Genomic DNA, 21,593 nt, shown 5'->3' on the forward strand with positions numbered 1-21,593 from the left:
AGAGCGGTGGACCCCTCCCCATCTTTACTATGAGAGACTCCGCCTCTCTGGGATGCTCTTTTTATCCCCAATCATCTTACTGACCTGTTGCCAGGGGTTTTTTTTTTAGCATTACACAACTTTTTCAGTCTTTTCTTGCCTCTGTCCCAACTTTTCTGAAACGTGTTGCTGACATGAAATTCAAAATGAGCGTATATTTTCCAAAAACCAATAAAATTTCTCAGTTTCAACATTTGATATGTTGTCTTTGTACTATTTTCAATGAAATATCGGGTTTCCATGATTTCCAAGTTATTGCATTCTGTTTTTATTTACAGTTTACACAGCGTCCCAACTTTTTTGGAATTGGGGTTGTATTATACAGACCAATACGAAAAAAAATTGGAGTTTACACAGAATGGTGCGAAAAACAAACAAACAAACAAAAAAACACTGAATGAGCGACGGTTCTGTAGGTGGAAACAAATGCCTTGTTGATAAGAGAGGGTCAGAGGAAAATGGCCAGATTGGTTTGAGCTGCCAGGAAGGATATAGTAACTCAATCACTCTACAACCATGGTGAGCAGAAAAGCATCTCAGCATGCAACAGCAGGCGACCACGTTGGGTTCCACTCCTGCAGCCAAGAACAGGGATCTTAGAATCAAGAACGAGTTCCTATTAAAGTGGCCGGTGAGTGTATACGGAGTATATTCATTTTGAAAAGGGTGGGGGGGGTTCCTGCAAGTTGGTGGTTAAGTGACTTCCTGGAGGAGATTTTGACCAAATTGGATAACATCGCTACTTCAGACCGATCGAAAATTCCATCCCTATAACCTGCTGGAGTTTCTCCATAGGGGTGTTCACACGGCACATATTTGCACCGATGCTGCACCGACGTATTTTGTTGCGATATATCTTATGCCGCTTTTCCACTACAAACGTGGCTGAGTCGGGCTGAGCCGTGCCGTGCTGAGTCGGGCTGAGCGGGGCTGTTGGAGTTGCATTTCGACTACAACCGCGCTGAACCGTGCTGGCTGGAAGTAGGTGGACACATTGGGTGGAGTTAGCGAAAGTGGGTGGACGTCAGGTGATGTCGTTAAGCGGCGCAAACAGTGACATCAGTGAGCTTTTAAGCGGTAGTCTCACGACCTGAATAGTAAACAATAAACATGGAGGACATGGAGTCGTTAGTGTTGCTGGTCTTGGTGCTGTGGCTTGTTGTCACCGACAACGTGGACAGATACTGGCAAGAGCGTATAGATGAGGCGAGGCGCATAAGGCTTCAGAAATTCTCGTAATTATTCTTCTTCCGGGTTTGCGGTGTTTACAGATCCCAGCGCGCTCGCGGGGCGTGTGGGCATGTGAGGACATGCCTCCTCACCAATCAGTGCACAGGGGAGTGTCTGCTCACGCCCCCAGCCTCACTTGGCTCAGTTTGGCTCGCTTCAGCCCCACTCCAAAACGGTGCGAGTTTTAGGGGCTAAGCAGGGCTGAAGCGAGCTGAGTCGTGCTGGTTTTTGGTAGTCGAAACGCGAGCCGTGTCGGGCTGAAGTGAGCTGAAGCGAGCTGAAGTGAGCTGAAAAAGGGTAGTGGAAAAGGGCCATTACACCGGTGTAAATTTTGTGGAGCGTTCACACGTCACAAACCTGCTTACTAGAGAGAAGCGTGTTAGCACCGGTGCAGCCCCACTTGTGTTCACACGGCAGTTTTTGCGACTGTGCTATACGATAGTGATAATGCGGAAATGAAATATGCGCATGCGTGAAAATGTACTTCTTTTTCCCGGTTGTCATGGCATCACCAAGCGCCGGGAAAACAATGTGGATGAAGACACCAGTGTTGCCAGATACTGCTGACGTTTTCCAGCCCAAAATATGTTCAAATCTGCCAAAATGCACTTAAAACCGCCCAATCTGGCAACACTGGAAGACACGCAGTTCTGTTGTTGATATTCGCCATTTTGGAAGCGCAAGATACCAGGATGCAAATGATGCAATGCCCGTATGTAATCAGCTCTCCTCACGCGTAGCGAGTCTACCCCGTAGCGTTCAGACGTCCCATTTTATATCGGTGCTGCCCCGCAAACTAGCATTTACTCCGGAGTAAATTTCTTAAACCACCTCCCGAGCAGGGTTAGATTTGCACCGGTTTAAGCAGCTTTCAGGGGCGACACCGGTATAACTCTGTACCGTGTGAACGCTCTACCGGGGCAGCCCTGGTACTATACCGGAGTAAAAGTTGCTGTGTGAACACCCCTCATCAGTCAGAGTCAGCAATATAGATCTCATCACCATCGGCATCGCTGAAACTCATTATACTTGCCGTCAAGGATACTGCCTTGGTTAAAGTGTGCAAGCGGTGGTTAAAATCATTCTTCGTTTTTGCTCTCAAACCATTACATGAGGAATTTGATCTTTAAATCGGTTCTTTCCGTTCGGTCACCTAACAGTGAGCTCCTGAATCAATTCAGCCAGATGAGAATCGAATAAAACGTCAGACTGTTTTCTCATCCAAGTGTGCGTACGGGGAAAAGCGTATCTTGTGCGAATAAAAACTCACCGAGTCGTACAGGGCGTAAACCCAGGAGGGCCATGGGGTCATACTTGCAGGATACAACCTCCTCTAAGAGAGAAAGACAAAAGAGTGAATGAGAATGCAGATATATTTTTGTACTTGACGTATTAACCGTGCTCATTACCTGTCTGTAGGTGTGGCAGCGGTGTGCTTGGCTCTGTGGTAGTGCGGGTGTGGCGTCTGGAACGCGCCGGTGTAAGCGGGGTGAAAGCTGCAGCGCGCTCAAAGGGTCCAGCAGAATCCTTTCGGGCAAAATCTGCACCTTAGCTTGACGAATCCTAAAAACAAACCGTTTAATCAATCAGGGATGCATTCGTTCATGGATTATAATTCGTTCGTCTACGTAGCACCGTCACTCAAGCGTTCCACAGTCTCACCCATCTGCCTGCGTGCGAATGTCATGCACTTTGAAGCGCTGACGTCCGATAGCTTTGATTTTCACCGTCTCGATGCCGTACTCCTGCTCCTCACGAAAGGCGTAGATCTCTGCCGTCGTCCCGAACTCCGCCTTCAGCTCTCCTCCGGCCGCATCCGGACTGCAAAGAAGAGATTATTACTAAAATTTTTCTCAGTACTTTAAAGATGAAGTGTTATTCCGGATCACAAAGTTTCTTGACAATGGCAGTGATTTGTTGCTCCCAGCAGAATTACCTGGCTGTGCTGGGCTCTTACCGATTTCAGACTGAAATGAATGACAGGAGCTCGAGGATTCCGTGCTTTATTTGCAAGATTAATTTACTAGTTCAGAGACATTACTTAAAGTTTCCACTCCTTAAACATAGTGAAATAACCTGATAAAGAAAAATACTGTGTGGAAAATATGACCTTTGGATAAATGACTTTTAAAATTTAAACATGCAACAAACAAAATTCCCTGATATTCCATGACATGGCCCCGGAAATAATAAAACCCCCTGAATTTCCATGTCTGGAACAGACTTTTTTTTTTTTCAAAATTCCATGACCCGTGGGAACCCTGCCATCCAAACAAACAAGCACTATGGACCGGAAGGCAAACATGTTTTCTCAGCCACGTAAATACTCGTTTGTTCAGGCTTTATAATGTTCTACATATCTTTTCCAGTTTATCTGCAGTAGTAGTAGTAGTAGTTAGTAGGGCTGTAACGATATGCGTATCGAAATCGCGATACGCAGAGCCACGATCCGTATCGCGATACAAGAAGGCAGAATCGCGGTACACCCTTTCAAACTTCTCCTCAGCCCAAAAACAGAGGCGCTTCCAAACTTCAATTTATGAATACTTTACTTTTTATTTAAATTACATTTTAAACTTACTTAAATTACTTTTATTTTTTTATATCTATTAGGAAGTCGTTTTTTCGCCGACCTGCGACAATCTTCTGCGAGTCACGCAACGTCCACACTCGCCATTGGCAGAGCATTCATTTCTTTTAAGCGGTCGCCATTCTGGTTGCGACGCGGGGAGCGAATCTGTAAACAAGCAGCTCATTGGCTGGCTAGGTGTGCCACAAGCCAATCACAATCACTTGACCGGAAAGGCATGCAGTGTTGCCAGATTGGGCAGGTTTAGGTGCTTTTTGGCTGGTTTTGAACATATTTTGGGGTGGAAAACGTTAGCAATATCTGGCAACACTGAAGGCATGTCTGCTTGGGCGGAAGCCTTCTGCGGCAGTTACATTTTGACACGCGAGCAATGTTTCACTATAAAAATTCCGTAATTTCCATCTGTTTTCCGCAATCACAGAAAATCATTGGCCCTATGAGAGTGAGACAGTGAGAGAGCCCCCCCCAAAAAAAATCTTAACGGATTTACACGATTTGGAAAAATGACTTTTTCAGAACCGAAAAAACAGAGCTTCCGGCTCAACAGTATTATTTTGAGAAATAAAACAATCTTTGGATATACATTTGTTCATTTTTGCATACATATTACTCATTCTCTGCAGTGGTCTGAATTATTTGTTATTAAATAGTTAATGTAAGTAAGTAAATGTTAAGAAGTCAAATTTACTACTTTAAAAAAACATTTTTTAAAAAATCGTGGGCGTATCGAATCGTGGGTCAAAAATCGCGATACGAATCGAATCGTGAGTTGGGTGTATCGTTACAGCCCTAGTAGTTAGGGATGGCAAAAACTAAAAAAAATCTTGACCGACCACCGAGCCTCATTAGCCGGTTAAAGTCGGTTAACCTATGAGTTTAAAATTCTAGAATTGGAATTATTAGAATCTATTCTAAACCTAACCGCGAGCATCCGCACATTCAGTCCCAGTCGCTGCCCTCCACTCACATTACCTTTTCTACAGCGCGAAACATTTAGTCAAACGCGGCACTGATGTCGAGGGGTTTGTATTGGAGCAGAGGACAAATGGCTCCAGCTTAGAGACATCGTGAGAAGCGTGAAATCCCCCCTCGACCCCTCCTCGTCCTTCTCCACCCGGGTCTGTGTCTGCGGCCGTGTCAGGAAGGGGCACGCACTTTTGTTAAGTTGTAACTTGGCATTAAAAATATCAGTGTGAACATGTTCTCAATAAATTGCCGTCATTTTCTAAGCGGCAAGCTTTAGCTCAGTCGCCACCGGTGCTTGCGTTGAGTAGCCTATTGAAAACAATCCTATCATACACTTGTCCCATCTTAACTTTTCATTGAAGATAGGACGCTTTAGCGATACGGCCCCTGGTGTTTACAGTTAACTGCAGTAGGCTGTGTGTTGATATTGCATACTGCTACGGACTAGGCACTTTTCTTCGAAGTGAGCCACAGAGACCTCATACTGCAATTGTTTTCCAGCTACTGATATTACGGTTACATGGCTGCTAATTGTGCACAGCCATTGGGAATGGGATAGCTGGAGCTGAGCCGATTAGCCGCTAAGCTAATATAGCAACTGTCTGATGCTAAGTTACATCAGTGAGTAACCAGGTTTCACTTCAGATCTTGTGTATTATTACGTTGATATTAATATTCACCAGACTAATCAACCATCGACTTCATTCATGCGCCGTGTTCTTGTTTCTTTGATAGTCAAGAATTTCCTTGATGTTACGTACCTGGTTAAAGGAACAGTCCACCGTACTTCCATAATGAAATATGCTCTTATCTGAATTGAGACGAGCTGCTCTGTACCTCTCTGAGCTTTGCGCGACCTCCCAGTCAGTCAGACACGCTGTCACTCCTGTTAGCAATGTAGCTAGGCTCAGTATGGCCAATGATATTTTTTGGGGCTGTAGTTAGATGCGACCAAACTCTTCCACGTTTTTCCTGTTTACATAGGTTTATATGACCAGTGATATGAAACAAGTTCAGTTACACAAATTGAAACGTGGCGATTTTCTATGCTATGGAAAGTCCGCACTATAATGACAGGCGTACTAACACCTTCTGCACGCGTCGGCAGCGCATTGATACGGAGCTCAGATATCAATGCGCTGCCGAAGCGCGCAGAAAGTGTTAGTACGCCTGTCATTATAGTGCGGACTTTCCATAGCATAGAAAATCGCTACGTTTCAATTTGTGTAACTGAACTTGTTTCATGTCACTGGTCATATAAACCTATGTAAACAGGAAAAACGCGGAAGAGTTTGGTCGCATCTAACTACAGCCCCAAAAAATACTATTGGCCATGCTGAGCCTAGCTACATTGCTAACAGGAGTGACAGCGTGTCTGACTGACTGGGAGGTCGCGCAAAGCTCAGAGAGGTACAGAGCAGCTCGTCTCAATTCAGATAAGAGCATATTTCATTATGGAAGTACGGTGGACTGTTCCTTTAACATCGTAGTAAAATGTAATCCAACACTGAGACTTTTCTCTCACCGAGTGGCAGCTGTCTTTAACTGGGGCGGGACATGACTGAATGGGTGTTTCTGATTTGTCAGCTGTCGTCCTTACACCGCATGGCATGCCCCAAGCGTTTACAACACAGAATTCCAGGTTCTCCGCTCCAAAATCGGCAGCTTCAAAACAATTGATTTTTTTTTTAACCGACAACCAAAAAAAAATTTAACTGGTTCATGTTGATTCGGTCAACCATCGGTCAAACGGTCATCGGTTAACATCCCTAGTAGTAGTAGTAAGAAATAATAATAAGAACAATAACAATCTTGTTCTTATGGTTGTCCATCGACTCAACGGTGACCTCTCCCATCTCGTCTCTCATGTGCTCTGGTATAACTCAAACCAGAAGAACACCCGAAACACTACCAAAACTTCATTATATATTCTTCACGTATATTTACAAGAGAAAAACATACCAACGGACATCAAAAAACTAGAAAAGAGTCACGTCGGAGATGTAAAACTTCTGCGCTAGTGAGTAACGGTTTGTTCACAAACATGGCCGTGAGCTTTGCTTCATTAAAAGCAAAAGATTTAAAGAGACAGACGTGCTGAACACCCGAAAGCCTACCGAAACTTCCCTGGATACTCTTCACGCATTTAATCTTCCACATTAAATTTATGGAAAAACTGGAAAAGACTCACGTCAGAGACGCAAAACTTCTGCATTTGCGAGTGACTAACAGTTTGTAAACAAAAATGGCTGCAAGGTTTGCTTCATTAAATGCGGAAGATTTAAAGAGACAGACCCGCTGAACTCCTGAAAGGCTACAAAAAAAATTCACTGGATATTCTTCACGCATATTTACAAGAGAAAAACATATCAACGGACATCAAAAAACTGGAAGAGAGAGCATTAGCAGAAACATGAAGTTCTACTTGGAGGTGAGGAAAAGTGACGGAGATTTTTACAAGAGGACTTCACTCGTGGACTTCACTCAGCAAAGCCCTTTTGTTCTGAACAACTGCAATGTAACAATTAACTATGACCAAAAGTAACTGTGAACTTGAACCGTCAGCTTGGATATACAGTGGGGCAAAAAAGTATTTAGTCAGCCACCAATTGTGCAAGTTCTCCCACTTAAAAAGATGAGAGAGGCCTGTAATTTTCATCATAGGTACACTTCAACTATGAGAGACAAAATGGGGGGAAAGAATCCAGGAAATCACATTGTAGGATTTTTTAATGAATTAATTTGTAAATTCCTCGGTAAAATAAGTATTTGGTCACCTACAAACAAGCAAGATTTCTGGCTCTCACAGACCTGTAACTTCTTCTTTAAGAGGCTCCTCTGTCCTCCACTCGTTACCTGTATTAATGGCACCTGTTTGAACTCGTTATCAGTATAAAAGACACCTGTCCACAACCTCAAACAGTCACACTCCAAACTCCACTATGGCCAAGACCAAAGAGCTGTCAAAGGACACCAGAAACAAAATTGTAGACCTGCACCAGGCTGGGAAGACTGAATCTGCAATAGGTAAGCAGCTTGGTGTGAAGAAATCAACTGTGGGAGCAATTATTAGAAAATGGAAGGCATACAAGACCACTGATAATCTCCCTCGATCTGGGGCTCCACGCAAGATCTCACCCCGTGGGGTCAAAATGATCACAAGAACAGTGAGCAAAAATCCCAGAACTACACGGGGGGACCTAGTGAATGACCTGCAGAGAGCTGGGACCGAAGTAACAAAGGCTACTATCAGTAACACACTACGCCGCCAGGGACTCAAATCCTGCAGTGCCAGACGTGTCCCCCTGCTTAAGCCAGTGCATGTCCAGGCCCGTCTGAAGTTTGCTAGAGAGCATTTGGATGATCCAGAAGAGGATTGGGAGAATGTCATATGGTCAGATGAAACCAAAATAGAACTTTTTGGTAAAAACTCAACTTGTCGTGTTTGGAGGAGAAAGAATGCTGAGTTGCATCCAAAGAACAACATACCTACTGTGAAGCATGGGGGTGGAAACATCATGCTTTGGGGCTGTTTTTCTGCAAAGGGACCAGGACGACTGATCCGTGTAAAGGAAAGAATGAATGGGGCCATGTATCGTGAGATTTTGAGTGAAAACCTCCTTCCATCAGCAAGGGTACTGAAGATGAAACGTGGCTGGGTCTTTCAGCATGACAATGATCCCAAACACACCGCCCGGGCAACGAAGGAGTGGCTTCGTAAGAAGCATTTCAAGGTCCTGGAGTGGCCTAGCCAGTCTCCAGATCTCAACCCCATAGAAAATCTTTGGAGGGAGTTGAAAGTCCGTGTTGCCCAGCGACAGCCCCAAAACATCACTGCTCTAGAGGAGATCTGCATGGAGGAATGGGCCAAAATACCAGCAACAGTGTGTGAAAACCTTGTGAAGACTTACAGAAAACGTTTGACCTCTGTCATTGCCAACAAAGGGTATATAACAAAGTATTGAGATGAACTTTTGTTATTGACCAAATACTTATTTTCCACCATAATTTGCAAATAAATTCTTGAAAAATCCTACAATGTGATTTCCTGGATTCTTTCCCCCCATTCTGTCTCTCATAGTTGAAGTGTACCTATGATGAAAATTACAGGCCTCTCTCATCTTTTTAAGTGGGAGAACTTGCACAGTTGGTGACTGACTAAATACTTTTTTGCCCCACTGTAGCTTGTATATAACTTGGATTGTTGTTCAGGCTTTTTGGAGTTGGACCATTTTTACTGTTAGAACTTTGACTTTGTACATTGGATTGACAGAACAGTGAATTACATTTGATCAGAATCAGCATTGGTAAGTTCCCCCTGTTCTTAACTTTCTGTAAAATCTATAAGGTTCCATCAAATGTGTCTGTATAATAATAATAATGGCTTTTTCGTGGTATATCAGATATATTCCATTCTTTCTTCGACTTGTCCAATACCATGCTAGCTGAATGGAATCTGATACACCACTCAAAGCCAGCCAATATTATTTAAACATGTCACTCAAAACCGCGATGTATTTCGTATGAAAAATGCGAGATAAACCATTTTCTCTTTTGTCTCCGAGACCTAGTCAAACTAAGACGCGTGCATGCCCTGATGGAGCGGTTACCTGTGTGCCAGCACGGCGAATGTGCGGTCGTGGCTGACCAGGTTGCGGAACATGCTGACCTCCTGAGGTCTGAAGAGCTGCAGCGGCAGCGTCTGACCTGGGATCAGGATGAGGGCGGCGTGAGGGAGGACGGGAAGATTCTGCACGCTGTCGTCATCGTGAAGAGTGCGCCCGTGGAACTCCTCCATGTCTGAACCCAGGTACTAAACACAAACACGCAAAAAAAAAACACCCCAAGTCTTAGAAATAACCCATCACGGCTATCTGATGTCATCAGTATGCGCCTTTAACTCCTTCTCCTCGCATTGCTATAGTGTACTTTCTTTGTGAAAATACTAAATAATCATGGACGTTCAGTTTGGGTGGCTCATGTTAGCATCCAAAAAGAACGGCACAAATAGAAACGAGCAGCTATTAACCAAAATATAGGTACACTTTTATTAAAATCGAGAACCCACTACAGGTTAAATAAATAAATAAATAAATAAGACATTAATTTAGTATCTCATGCTGACATTACCCAGAATGCATTTCGACTACCTGCCACCTGATAATAGTGAGCAAGAATTTACCCCTCCACCTAAAGAGAGTGATGCAGCGGTGCTTTAGTCTTTTAGTCTGTCCAGCTCACTCTGCTCAAACAAATCCGCAACCGAAGCTTCAACTTCCACACTGATCATCTTGTACAACCCCAATTCCAAAAAAGTTGGGACAAAGTACAAATTGTAAATAAAAACGGAATGTAATAATTTACAAATCTCAAAAACTGATATTGTATTCACAATAGAACATAGACAACATATCAAATGTCGAAAGTGAGACATTTTGAAATTTCATGCCAAATATTGGCTCATTTGAAATTTCATGACAGCAACACATCTCAAAAAAGTTGGGACAGGGGCAATAAGAGGCTGGAAAAGTTAAAGGTACAAAAAAGGAACAGCTGGAGGACCAAATTGCAACTCATTAGGTCAATTGGCAATAGGTCATTAACATGACTGGGTATAAAAAGAGCATCTTGGAGTGGCAGCGGCTCTCAGAAGTAAAGATGGGAAGAGGATCACTAATCCCCCTAATTCTGCGCCGACAAATAGTGGAGCAATATCAGAAAGGAGTTCGACAGTGTAAAATTGCAAAGAGTTTGAACATATCATCTACAGTGCATAATATCATCAAAAGATTCAGAGAATCTGGAAGAATCTCTGTGCGTAAGGGTCAAGGCCGGAAAACCATACTGGGTGCCCGTGATCTTCGGGCCCTTAGACGGCACTGCATCACATACAGGCATGCTTCTGTATTGGAAATCACAAAATGGGCTCAGGAATATTTCCAGAGAACATTATCTGTGAACACAATTCACCGTGCCATCCGCCGTTGCCAGCTAAAACTCTATAGTTCAAAGAAGAAGCCGTATCTAAACACGATCCAGAAGCGCAGACGTCTTCTCCGGGCCAAGGCTCATTTAAAATGGACTGTGGCAAAGTGGAAAACTATTCTGTGGTCAGACGAATCAAAATTTGAAGTTCTTTATGGAAATCAGGGACGCCGTGTCATTCGGACTAAAGAGGAGAAGGACGACCCAAGTTGTTATCAGCGCTCAGTTCAGAAGCCTGCATCTCTGATGGTATGGGGTTGCATTAGTGCGTGTGGCATGGGCAGCTTACACATCTGGAAAGACACCATCAATGCTGAAAGGTATATCCAGGTTCTAGAGCAACATATGCTCCCATCCAGACGACGTCTCTTTCAGGAAAGACCTTGCATTTTCCAACATGACAATGCCAAACCACATACTGCATCAATTACAGCATCATGGCTGCGTAGAAGAAGGGTCCGGGTACTGAACTGGCCAGCCTGCAGTCCAGATCTTTCACCCATAGAAAACATTTGGCGCATCATAAAACGGAAGATATGACAAACAAGACCTAAGACAGTTGAGCAATTAGAATCCTACATTAGACAAGAATGGGTTAACATTCCTATCCCTAAACTTGAGCAACTTGTCTCCTCAGTCCCCAGACGTTTACAGACTGTTGTAAAGAGAAAAGGGGATGTCTCACAGTGGTATACATGGCCTTGTCCCAACTTTTTTGAGATGTGTTGTCATGAAATTTAAAAAAAAATCACCTAATTTTTCTCTTTAAATGATACATTTTCTCAGTTTAAACATTTGATATGTCATCTATGTCTTGTCTTCTTCCACTTATCCGGGACCGGGTCACGGAGGCAGCAGTCTAAGCATGGAAGCCCAAACTTCCCTTTCCCCAGACACCTCGGCCAGCTCCTCGGGAAGAACACCGAGGCATTCCCAGGCCAGCCGAGAGACATAGTCCCTCCAGCGTGTCCTGGGTCTTCCTCGGGGCCTCCTCCCGGGGGGACATGCCTGGAACACCTCCCCAGGGAGGCGTCCAGGAGGCATCCGAAAAAGATGCCCGAGCCACCTCAGCTGATTCCTCTCGATGTGGAGGAGCAGCGGCTCTACTCCGAGCTCCTCCTGAGTGACTGTGCTTCTCACCCTATCTCTAAGGGAGCGCCCAGCCACCCTGCGAAGGAAACTCATTTCGGCCGCTTGTATCCGCGATCTTGTTCTTTCGGTCATTACCCAAAGCTCATGACCATAGGTGAGAGTCGGAACGTAGATCTACTGGTAAATTGAGAGCTTCGCCTTTTGGCTCAGCTCCTTCTTCACCACGACGGACCGGTAAAGCGACCGCATCACTGCGGAGGCTGCACCGATCCGCCTGTCGATCTCACGCTCCATCCTTCCCTCACTCGTGAACAAGATCCCGAGATACTTAAACTCCTCCACTTGAGGCAGGACTTCTCCACCAACCTGGAGAGGGCAAGCCACCCTTTTCCGGTCGAGAACCATGGCCTCGGACTTGGAGGTGCTGATCCTCATCCCAGCCGCTTCACACTCGACTGCAAACTGCCCCAGTGCATGCTGAAGGTCCTGGTTTGCAGAAGCCAACAGGACAACATCATCCGCAAAAAGCAGAGATGAAATCCTGTGGTTCCCAAACAGGATTCCTTCCGGCCCCTGGCTGCGCCTAGAAATTCTGTCCATAAAAATTATGAACAGAACCGGTGACAAAGGGCAGCCCTGCCGGAGTCCAACATGCACTGGGAACAGGTCTGACTTACTGCCGGCAATGCGAACCAGACTCCTGCTCCATTCGTACAGGGACTGGACAGCCCTTAGCAAAGAGCCCCGAACCCCATACTCCCGAAGCACCCCCCACAGAATACCACGGGGGACACGGTCGAATGCCTTCTCCAGATCCACAAAGCACATGTGAACTGGTTGGGCAAACTCCCATGAACCCTCGAGCACCCTATGAAGGGTATAGAGCTGGTCCAGTGTTCCACGACCAGGACGAAAACCGCATTGTTCCTCCTGGATCCGAGGTTCGACTATTGGTCATCTATGTTCTATTCTGAATAAAATATGGAATTTTGAAACTTCCACATCATTGCATTCTGTTTTTATTTACAATTTGTCCCAACTTTTTTGGAATCGGGGTTGTAGATCACTCTCTCACTGAGCCAGGTCTCTGTGGTTGCTCGAGGCAACAGCGTTGTGTAGCTGCATTGCATTCTGGGTCTTTGAGTCTAGCATTTGCATCAGTGCATGCTTGGGGTTCTCATGGTGATGGAGAAGAGAAGCTTTTGCTCTTTTCGTTTTGAAGACCCGACAGTGAAACCTGACCATCGTCCCTTATGTTTAAAATCAACCTGAAAATTTCTCTCCTCTTAAACGCTATGAAACATGTCAGAGAAACACACAGGAAAATACACCATCACATAGAATAGAAACATATTGGATGTGTCGGTGTGTGAAGTATTGAAAATGATCGTTCTGAGCTCACAGCATGTGACGTGGGCAGGCTGGGGTCGAAGTTGATGATGCTCGGCTTTTCAGCACCCTCGCTGTCCCGATCCTCGGTCTCCATGTCATCTTCCTCCTCTTCCTCCTCATTCGCTACACAGCACACAGAGAAGGTTCGTGATGAGTAACGGTAGAAAATAATGACACTATCATACATCCAGTCATTCTCAGCTGCTTTTTAAGTACATCTCAAACACAAGCACAAGTCCAGTGGTGTGTCTACGGGTTAGCGAGCCGCACCACAAGCATTTCGATCTACAACTGACTCGGACGTACTGTGCATAGGACAAATTAAATGACGCTGACTTTCTGTTTAGTGCTCCAAGTATTCAACTTTAAACCTATAGTGGGCATAAACCCTACACCTCCCTGCCTGTGGAAAACCAATGGAGGAAAAACGTGAGCTGTGTCAGCATGGTGTGACAGTTCCTCAACCTCAGCTACATCCAGCTACAGCACAAACTGTCCACGTGCCCCTGTCTAGCGTTACATTTGACAACTTCATTGCTTTTTACATGGATTAAAGCAAAAAAAAAATTATTTGACTGAAAATTTACGGGGGGGTTATGGATGGATTTTGATGAAATTCTATGGGGGGGGGGTTATGGGTGGATTTCGATGAAATTCTAGGGGGGGGGGGGTTATGGGTGGATTTCGATGAAATTCTGAGAATGGTTAACTTAGAACTAATAACTTATCAGTTAATTAATGGATTAATATATTCAATGTATTGCACTTTCTTTCCATTGCTTCCATATATTATTTTTTTGTGGCAAACCACACAAATGCAAGCGCCTGGAATATTTAGTTTTTTGCACCATGAACTAAATGGCTTTCCGTTTTCACCTATTTCATACAGCCAAGCCCACCTCCACTTGTTTTTTACACCTTTATCGATGGCAGACACATCAGTGCCTTCTTTCATGTAAAGCGCATCCATGCTGCCAAAACCGAAAGCAGAATGATATGCTCCTCTGTGCTCGACGTCAATATAGAAGAAAGATTGGATCTTCGCTTAAATTAAAATTAAAATTATAATTTGACCTTACTTTGTGTTGAATACGACTTCAGAAACAGTTCAAGATTTTATTAAGAGAAATATTGTGGCCAACACGAGTGTTAAGTTACCTAAAAGATCGCGTGAAATTGGCTGCTATCTACTTTGCGTTCGTTCTCATTTTCCTCCATCATTTCATAGGCCAGAAACAGATGTTTTGACGTAATTTAACTTAGTAGGCTATGATTATTATTTAACCGTAGTCTTCTAGACATTTTGACTGTTTGGGGCATTGAACGCTGGTGTATGATTTTCAGGGAATAAAGTTTAGCGCATGTCGGAACATTGCGCTCGCAGCCTCCAACTCCTCAAACGTCCTTTTAACTGTGATATAACGTAGGCCCTGTCCACACGGCAACGGATTCAGGTGACTCCGATACAATTGCTTATCGTTTAGGCCTGGCGTCCACACGGCACCGGCGTTTTGGGTGCCCAAAACGCAATCTTTTTGAGAACGGGTTCCAGAGTGGAAAGATCTGGCAACGTTGCCGTTGTGAAGTCATCTGGATGAGTAGAACGGATTTGTTTACGATGACGTCACAACCACATGACTGTGAGTGCTTCACGCCGGGTAGAAGTGTAAACAACTCGATGTGAGTTGTCAACAAATCCTATAACTTGGTTCATGAAACGCGCTTACAAAATATTTTCACTGTGAATATTTGTGTAATGGTGCAAAGTGAGAGAGAGAGAGAGAGAGAATACCCCTTAGGGCAGAGTCAATCCCGCCAGCAAAAATAGGGGAAAAAAAAGGAGCGATCTCACCTCTTCAGATGTTGGTTTAAGTCCTACAATACATTCCTCAAAAAGGGCGTAGAGGAGCAAATTAATCCATCAACGTGTAGCATTCAATTTATTCCGGACCATTAAAGACGCCGCCTTCCGCGTAGACTCATACGTCGTCCTCGCCGCCATATTAGAGAGGTCAAAGCAGTGAATAAAGATTAGCTGCGTTTAACTGTACCAACAGGTTTACCGTCCAAATGAGATCACATGGGATTACCTTTCACAGGTGAGACTGGAAAAATACTTTTCATTGTATTTGGTCATTATAATGTAATTTTACGAACATATTTTCCTGACTTTGTGGCTAATATGAAGTCTCGTGCATAACAGTTTATGCGCATGCGTCCTTACTACTTCTATTGTTCTGGTGTCTCCGAAGGGACCGTCTTACAGCGCCCCTAGAGGTGTGGCATGTGTATTGCATCGTTTTCAGCCAGCGTTGCGTTGCCATACGGACCTGATATTTTACTGATCGTTGCCCATTTGGACGCGATATATTTTTAAATAACATCTCGTTGCCGTTGTCGTGTGGATGTAGCCGTAGGCTATAAGGCACGGTTCTAACATACCTTACACATTGGCCTAACGAAAATAATAATTGTTGGGGCGTCTGCTGATTTGTTAGCTATAAATTTAGGTCTAATTACTTCTGACAGTCTGCAAGCATTGCACCGTTGGGTCTTCAAGTCTGGCTGAAGCAGAGGAGCGGGCTTTCCGGGTTTATTTTTTCGTTTTTTTAACATGCTCTATTTCTATATGTCCAAGTTTGAACTGAGTCATTTTGGCAAGATTTAATTTAATACAAAACAGAAATGGTCAGACACAAGCACGCCAAGCACATGGGAATGTATTTTGCCAATTTTGACAGCGCATGTTTTTTTTAATGCCGCACCGTAGACAGCGAACGTTTAAACATGATCAAACATAGGAAATGAACGACACAAAGCATGGCTCAAAAACAAAAAAGTTAAATAAACCCTGCTGATAGTTGGTGTTGCAACACATCAGTGTTATAACCCAATCTCTACCCAACCACCCGTCATTTTAATTCTCCTCGGATCAGCACCGACCTCACGTTTGGCCTTGAGAGAGTTCAGTTGACGGAAATCCGTCACACGACGGAAAACTTTAATCCATGTTTTTATTGACCACTGGGTCAGTCCATGAAATGATGTTACTTTTCATTGGTCCGGGTTTACATTATCATTTCATCTTTAATTTCCATGATTTAAAGAAATATTTAGCAGATTATCCATAAATATTGTTTGAAGAAATAAATAAAAAAATGAAGTTTTCTTTTGAAATAAAGAAACGTGAAACGTTTTCTTCCCCTGTGACTGGACACGGATGACACGTTTTTTGTGACATGGAATATTTGCTGACTTTGAGCTTAAATAAACCTTCATTACTTTCTGAGAATTTCAATAAAATTAGTTTCATGGTACTTGCAATTTAGTTTTACACTCACATAATAAAGTTAAGAAGGTTCTATAAACTATTTAGCTTCGAATTCATCCACTAAAAATAGGTTGTGAACGTAACATTGTGGTGTCCTACCGTGTTACGTTAGAAACCAGGCTTATAAAAAATGATAAAACGAGTTGAAATCATGATTGATGTTTTTAATATAAAGAAGAATATACTGTAAAACGATGTAGGTAGAAAGAAATTTAAACAAACGGCAATAAAAGAAATTATCGATGTTTTTTCTCACATCCTAACTTGGCGTCCACTCACTTCCTGGTTTGTTCACAACCTGCGAGACCTATTTACTCAATCTAGGTCAGCTGAACTGACGCGAGATAACCTCTCGCGGGATCTCACGCGCCACAACACGTGCTCTAGAGAAGTGCAGATACAAGTGTGACTAATGCCGTGTACACACGTAGCCGGGTATTTTTAAAACCGAACATTTCCCCCCCCTCCGTTTATAAAAATGTTTTATCCACACCACCTCGTCTTCGAAAAAAATCCCTTCCACATGTAACCGAACATCTGCGTTTTCAATCACATTCATAAGCATTCCAAACCTGTAGATGGCATTATTTCCCCAAATCCTACCCCCTAATCACATCAGCAGTAGTTGGGCTTCTAAAATTAAACATGTAAATAGCACCTGCACAATAATTAACGCTTTCAAGGCACTACTCCGATCCATTACTCTTTAGCTAGCCGCACACTACGCCGATTTTCAGCGTACCGAGCCTACTGAAGTCGCGAGTCAGGCGTAAAGACTAGTTTTCGATGGTACCGACTCATCTCACAGCCGATTCGAAAAACTAATCGGGAGCCAGACTGATCGGCGAGAGTCGCTAGCAATAGCCAATCATATCTTTCGCATATAACACGTGACATCATTAAACACAATTTCTAGCGCGAGAAATACGTGTTGGTAGCACCTAATGCAGGTATATACTGTAATTCCATAGACTGAAGCTTTATCCATAGACACAGTGGGCTGGAAAGCCACTCTGCTCAAGTTGTGTGGCTGAATTCCAAATCGCTTTAACTCCCCTATATAAGTGCACTATTTAAGGTTGGGAATAATAGCTCATGCAGCCTAGATAGTGCGCTACATATTCCGTGTTGTGTCATTTGTAATTCAGCCTGTAGCATCTTCAAGTGTTGGATTTAACAGTAACTATATCCAATAGCCAATCACAAAGCTATTAAGTTGTCAGGTGTCGCTTCAATAGCGACTGCACTCATCAACAGTCGGGAGTCGGCTCTGAAATGGGTCGGTTCGGTACCGCGTGGATCGCCGTAGTGTGCGGCTAGCTTAAGTCCATGTTTAATCTGGCTTCTGCAGTAAACAAAGGTCGCACGTTTGACGTCAGGGCAGATTTGTTGTCATTTTTTTGGCGCAGATTGTGACGTTCTAAAACGCAAAACTCCGGTTATCTCTGTCTACACGAAAAGGCATACACGGAGTTTTCAAAAATCTTCACTTTGCCCGGAGTTTTTTTAAATATTCGTTTTTGATGCGTTTTCATGTGGATGACAGGCCAAAACGTAGAAAAATATCTTCGATTTAGCAGATACCCGGCTACGTGTGGACGGGGTCTAATGCCGCTTTTCCACTACAAACGCGGCTGAGCCGTGCCGTGCCGAGTCGAGCTGAGTCGAGCTGAGCGGGGCTGTTGGAGTTGCATTTCGACTACAACCGCGCTGAACCGTGCTGGCTGGAAGTGGGTGGACACATTGGGTGGAGTTAGCGAAAGTGGGTGGACGTCACGTGATGTCGTTAAGCAGCGCAAACAGTGACATCAGTGACAGTGGCGGAACAAGTCAGAGCCGGGCCGGGGGCGGGGCAAATGACCGGGCCCTTTATTAAAGCTTATCATAACATCATTTTAGGCTACAAAATGTCCGCAACTGCGGTGTTTACCAATTTCAACACTACCGGGTGCAACTATGTTATTTAGTACATCAAGTCCTTCAAACGAACATGTAACTCAGAAACAAAAAACATTAGGATACTGTACATGGCTCATAATAAAACATCAATAGCCTATACTGCGCACATTATTTGAAGGGCATACGAATGAGCGCTCAGAGGTTGCAACGGTGACAGGAAGAGTCAGAAATAAAAGGAGGGCGGTGCAAACCTCACTGAATGCACTGTGTTTACCAATTTCAACACTACGGGGTGCAACTATGTTATTTTGTACATTAAGTCCTTCAAACGAACATGTAACTCAGAAACAAAAAAACATTAGGCGACATACTGTACATGGCTCATAATAAAACATCAATAGCCTACTGCGCGCATTATTTGAAGGGCATACGACGAGCCTTGCGCTCCGCGAACTCGTCCACGATGCTCTGTATGTCACTGATTCAGTGAGCTTTTAAGCGGTAGTCTCACGACCCGGATAGTAAACAATAAACATGGAGGACATGGAGTCGTTAGTGTTGCTGGTCTTGGTGCTGTGGCTTGTTGTCACCGACAACGCCAACAGATACTGGCAAGAGCGTATAGATGAGGCGAGGCGCATAAGGCTTCAGAAATTCTCGTAATTCGTAATTCTTCTTCCGGGTTTGCGGTGTTTACAGATCCCAGCGTGCTCGCGGGGCGTGTGTGGGCGTGTGAGGACACTCCTTCTCACCAATCAGTGCACAGGGGAGTGTCTGCTCACGCCCCCAACCTCACTCGGCACGGCTTGGCTCGCTTCAGCCCCACTCCAAAACGGTGCGAGTTTTAGGGGCTAAGCAGGGCTGAAACGAGCTGAGTCGTGCTGTTTTTTGGTAGTCGAAACGCGAGCCGTGTCGGGCTGAAGTGAGCTGAAGCGAGCTGAAAAAGGGTAGTGGAAAAGGGCCATAAGTAAAGTAATGAATTCAATAATCTCATTTACCCCATATAGGATGAAACTGTTTCCTGTTAATGACTGTTGTTATTGTTCAAATCTTAAAGAGATTTTATGAAGTTTGTGAAATACTGGTATTTCATATTTTCAGTGTTTATGATGTTGAACTAATATTTCTAATGAATTCTTATTCAGTGTTAATGTTTAAAGTAAGCAAATAAAAGCAAAAAGATTGATTTTATCAATATTTTTCCTTTATTTTTAAAAGCTTGTTCGTGTCCTTGTTACATTAGCAACCGGGTAAATATTTATGGATTTTATCATACGTTGTAGAGCAGGAGTTATCTTAACAACTATGTTATATTTTCTTATATGGTCAATGCTTCATGGAAATAAAAGTTGTTTTCAGTTGTAAATTGTTTTAAGTGACTCCCTCTATGTCACATTTTGGTAACCCCATTTCATGGACTGACCCCACTGTTAGTGGTGGCATATACGTTCGCTACTAATGATCGCTCAGGCTAACTTACGTAATACAGCCAAAAGTTTGTGGACACCTGCTCATCATATGCATGGATGTACTGTGTGTATATAAAATTTTTTTTTTTTTTTAAACACACATACGCTGATCAGACATAACTGCGGAACCCTTGGCCTAATGGTCAGAGAAGCGGCTTTGGAACCAGCTTTGAGAAGAAGCAGCATTGGGAAATTCAAACTGAGCTGTTTTTTTTTTTTAAATAAATAAATAATAATAATAAAATTTCTCAATTTCAACATTTGATATGCGGGCTTTGTACTATTTTGAGTGAAATGTAGGGTTTCCATGATTTGCAAATTATCACATTCTGTTTTTATTTACAGTTTACACAGCGTCCCAACTTTTTTGGAACTGGGGTTGCACAAATATACATTTTTCATATTTTACACATACATAACTTACATATATTCACCCCCCCTTTCCCCCCGTATCGCTAGAGAGCCACCAACTGCTGCAGCCAAATTCCTTGTGTATGTGTCAACATACCTAGCCAATAAACAAGATTCTGATTACGTCGCATGTGCAGCGTCTTGCAAAAGTATCCCCCCCCCTTGGTGTTTGTCCTGTTTTGTCACATTACAAGCTGGAATTAAAATGGATTTTTTTTTTTTTTAGGCTTAGCACCATTTGATTTACACAACAGGCCGACCATTTTAAATGTGCAAGTTTTTAATTTTTATTGTGACACAAACAATAATTAAGACGAAAAAACAAATCTGGAGTGTGCATAAGTATCCCCCTCCCAAAAAAAAAAAAAAAAAAAAGGTCAATACTTTGTAGAGCCACCTTTTACTGCAATTACAGCTGCGAGTCTCTTGGGGTGTGTCTCTATTAGCTTAGCACATCTAGCCACTGGGATTTTTGCCCATTCCTCAAGGCAAAACTGCTCCAACTCCTTCAAGTTAGATGGGTTGCGTTGGTGTACAGCAATCTTCAAGTTATGCCACAGATTCTCAATTGGATTGAGGTCTGGGCTTTGACTAGACCATTCCAAGACATTTAAATGTTTCCATTTAAACCATTCCAGTGTAGCTTTAGCAGTATGTTTAGGGTCATTGTCCTGCTGGAACGTGAACCTTCGTCCAAGTCTCAAACCTCTCACTGACTCAAACAGGATTTCCTCTAGAATTGCCCTGTATTTAGCACCATCCATCTTTCCTTCAGTCCTGACCAGCTTTCCTGTCCCTGCAGATGAAAAACATCCCCACAGCATGATGCTGCCACCACCATGCTTCACTGTAGGGATGGTGTTCTCAGGGTGTTGGGTTTGCGTCACACGACATTTCCTATGATGGCCAAAAAGATAAATTTTAGTCTCATTTGACCAGAGAATCTTCTTCCACGTGTTTGGGGAGTCTGCCACATGCTATTAGGCAAACTCCAAACATGATTTCTTAAGCAACGACCATTTTCTGCCCACTCTTCCATAAAGCCCTGCTCTGTGGAGTGTACGGCTTAAAGTGGTCCTATGGACAGATACTCCCATCTCCGCTGTGGATCTTTGCAGCTCCTTCAGTGTTATCTTTGGTGTCTTTGTCGCATCTCTGATTAATGCCCTCCTTGCCCAGTCTGTGAGTT

At 43.6% G+C, this 21,593-nt stretch overlaps 1 protein-coding gene across 1 annotated transcript in view; it reads right to left on the bottom strand.

Annotated features, from left to right (window-relative positions):
* crbn (cereblon) overlaps positions 1-21,593 on the bottom strand; it is a 67,823-nt gene that overhangs the window by 29,940 nt on the left and 16,290 nt on the right. Inside the window, exons 2-6 of the mRNA XM_060920123.1 lie at positions 13,305-13,417; positions 9,436-9,638; positions 2,932-3,090; positions 2,679-2,832; positions 2,540-2,602 (exon numbers count right to left, since the gene is read on the bottom strand). Of these exons, the coding sequence (XP_060776106.1) occupies positions 2,540-2,602; positions 2,679-2,832; positions 2,932-3,090; positions 9,436-9,638; positions 13,305-13,417 (692 nt within the window). The remainder of the gene's footprint in view (positions 1-2,539; positions 2,603-2,678; positions 2,833-2,931; positions 3,091-9,435; positions 9,639-13,304; positions 13,418-21,593) is intronic.

Source organism: Neoarius graeffei, chromosome 4 (genome assembly GCF_027579695.1).
Source record: "Neoarius graeffei isolate fNeoGra1 chromosome 4, fNeoGra1.pri, whole genome shotgun sequence".
NCBI classification, from domain to species: Eukaryota; Metazoa; Chordata; class Actinopteri; order Siluriformes; family Ariidae; genus Neoarius; species Neoarius graeffei.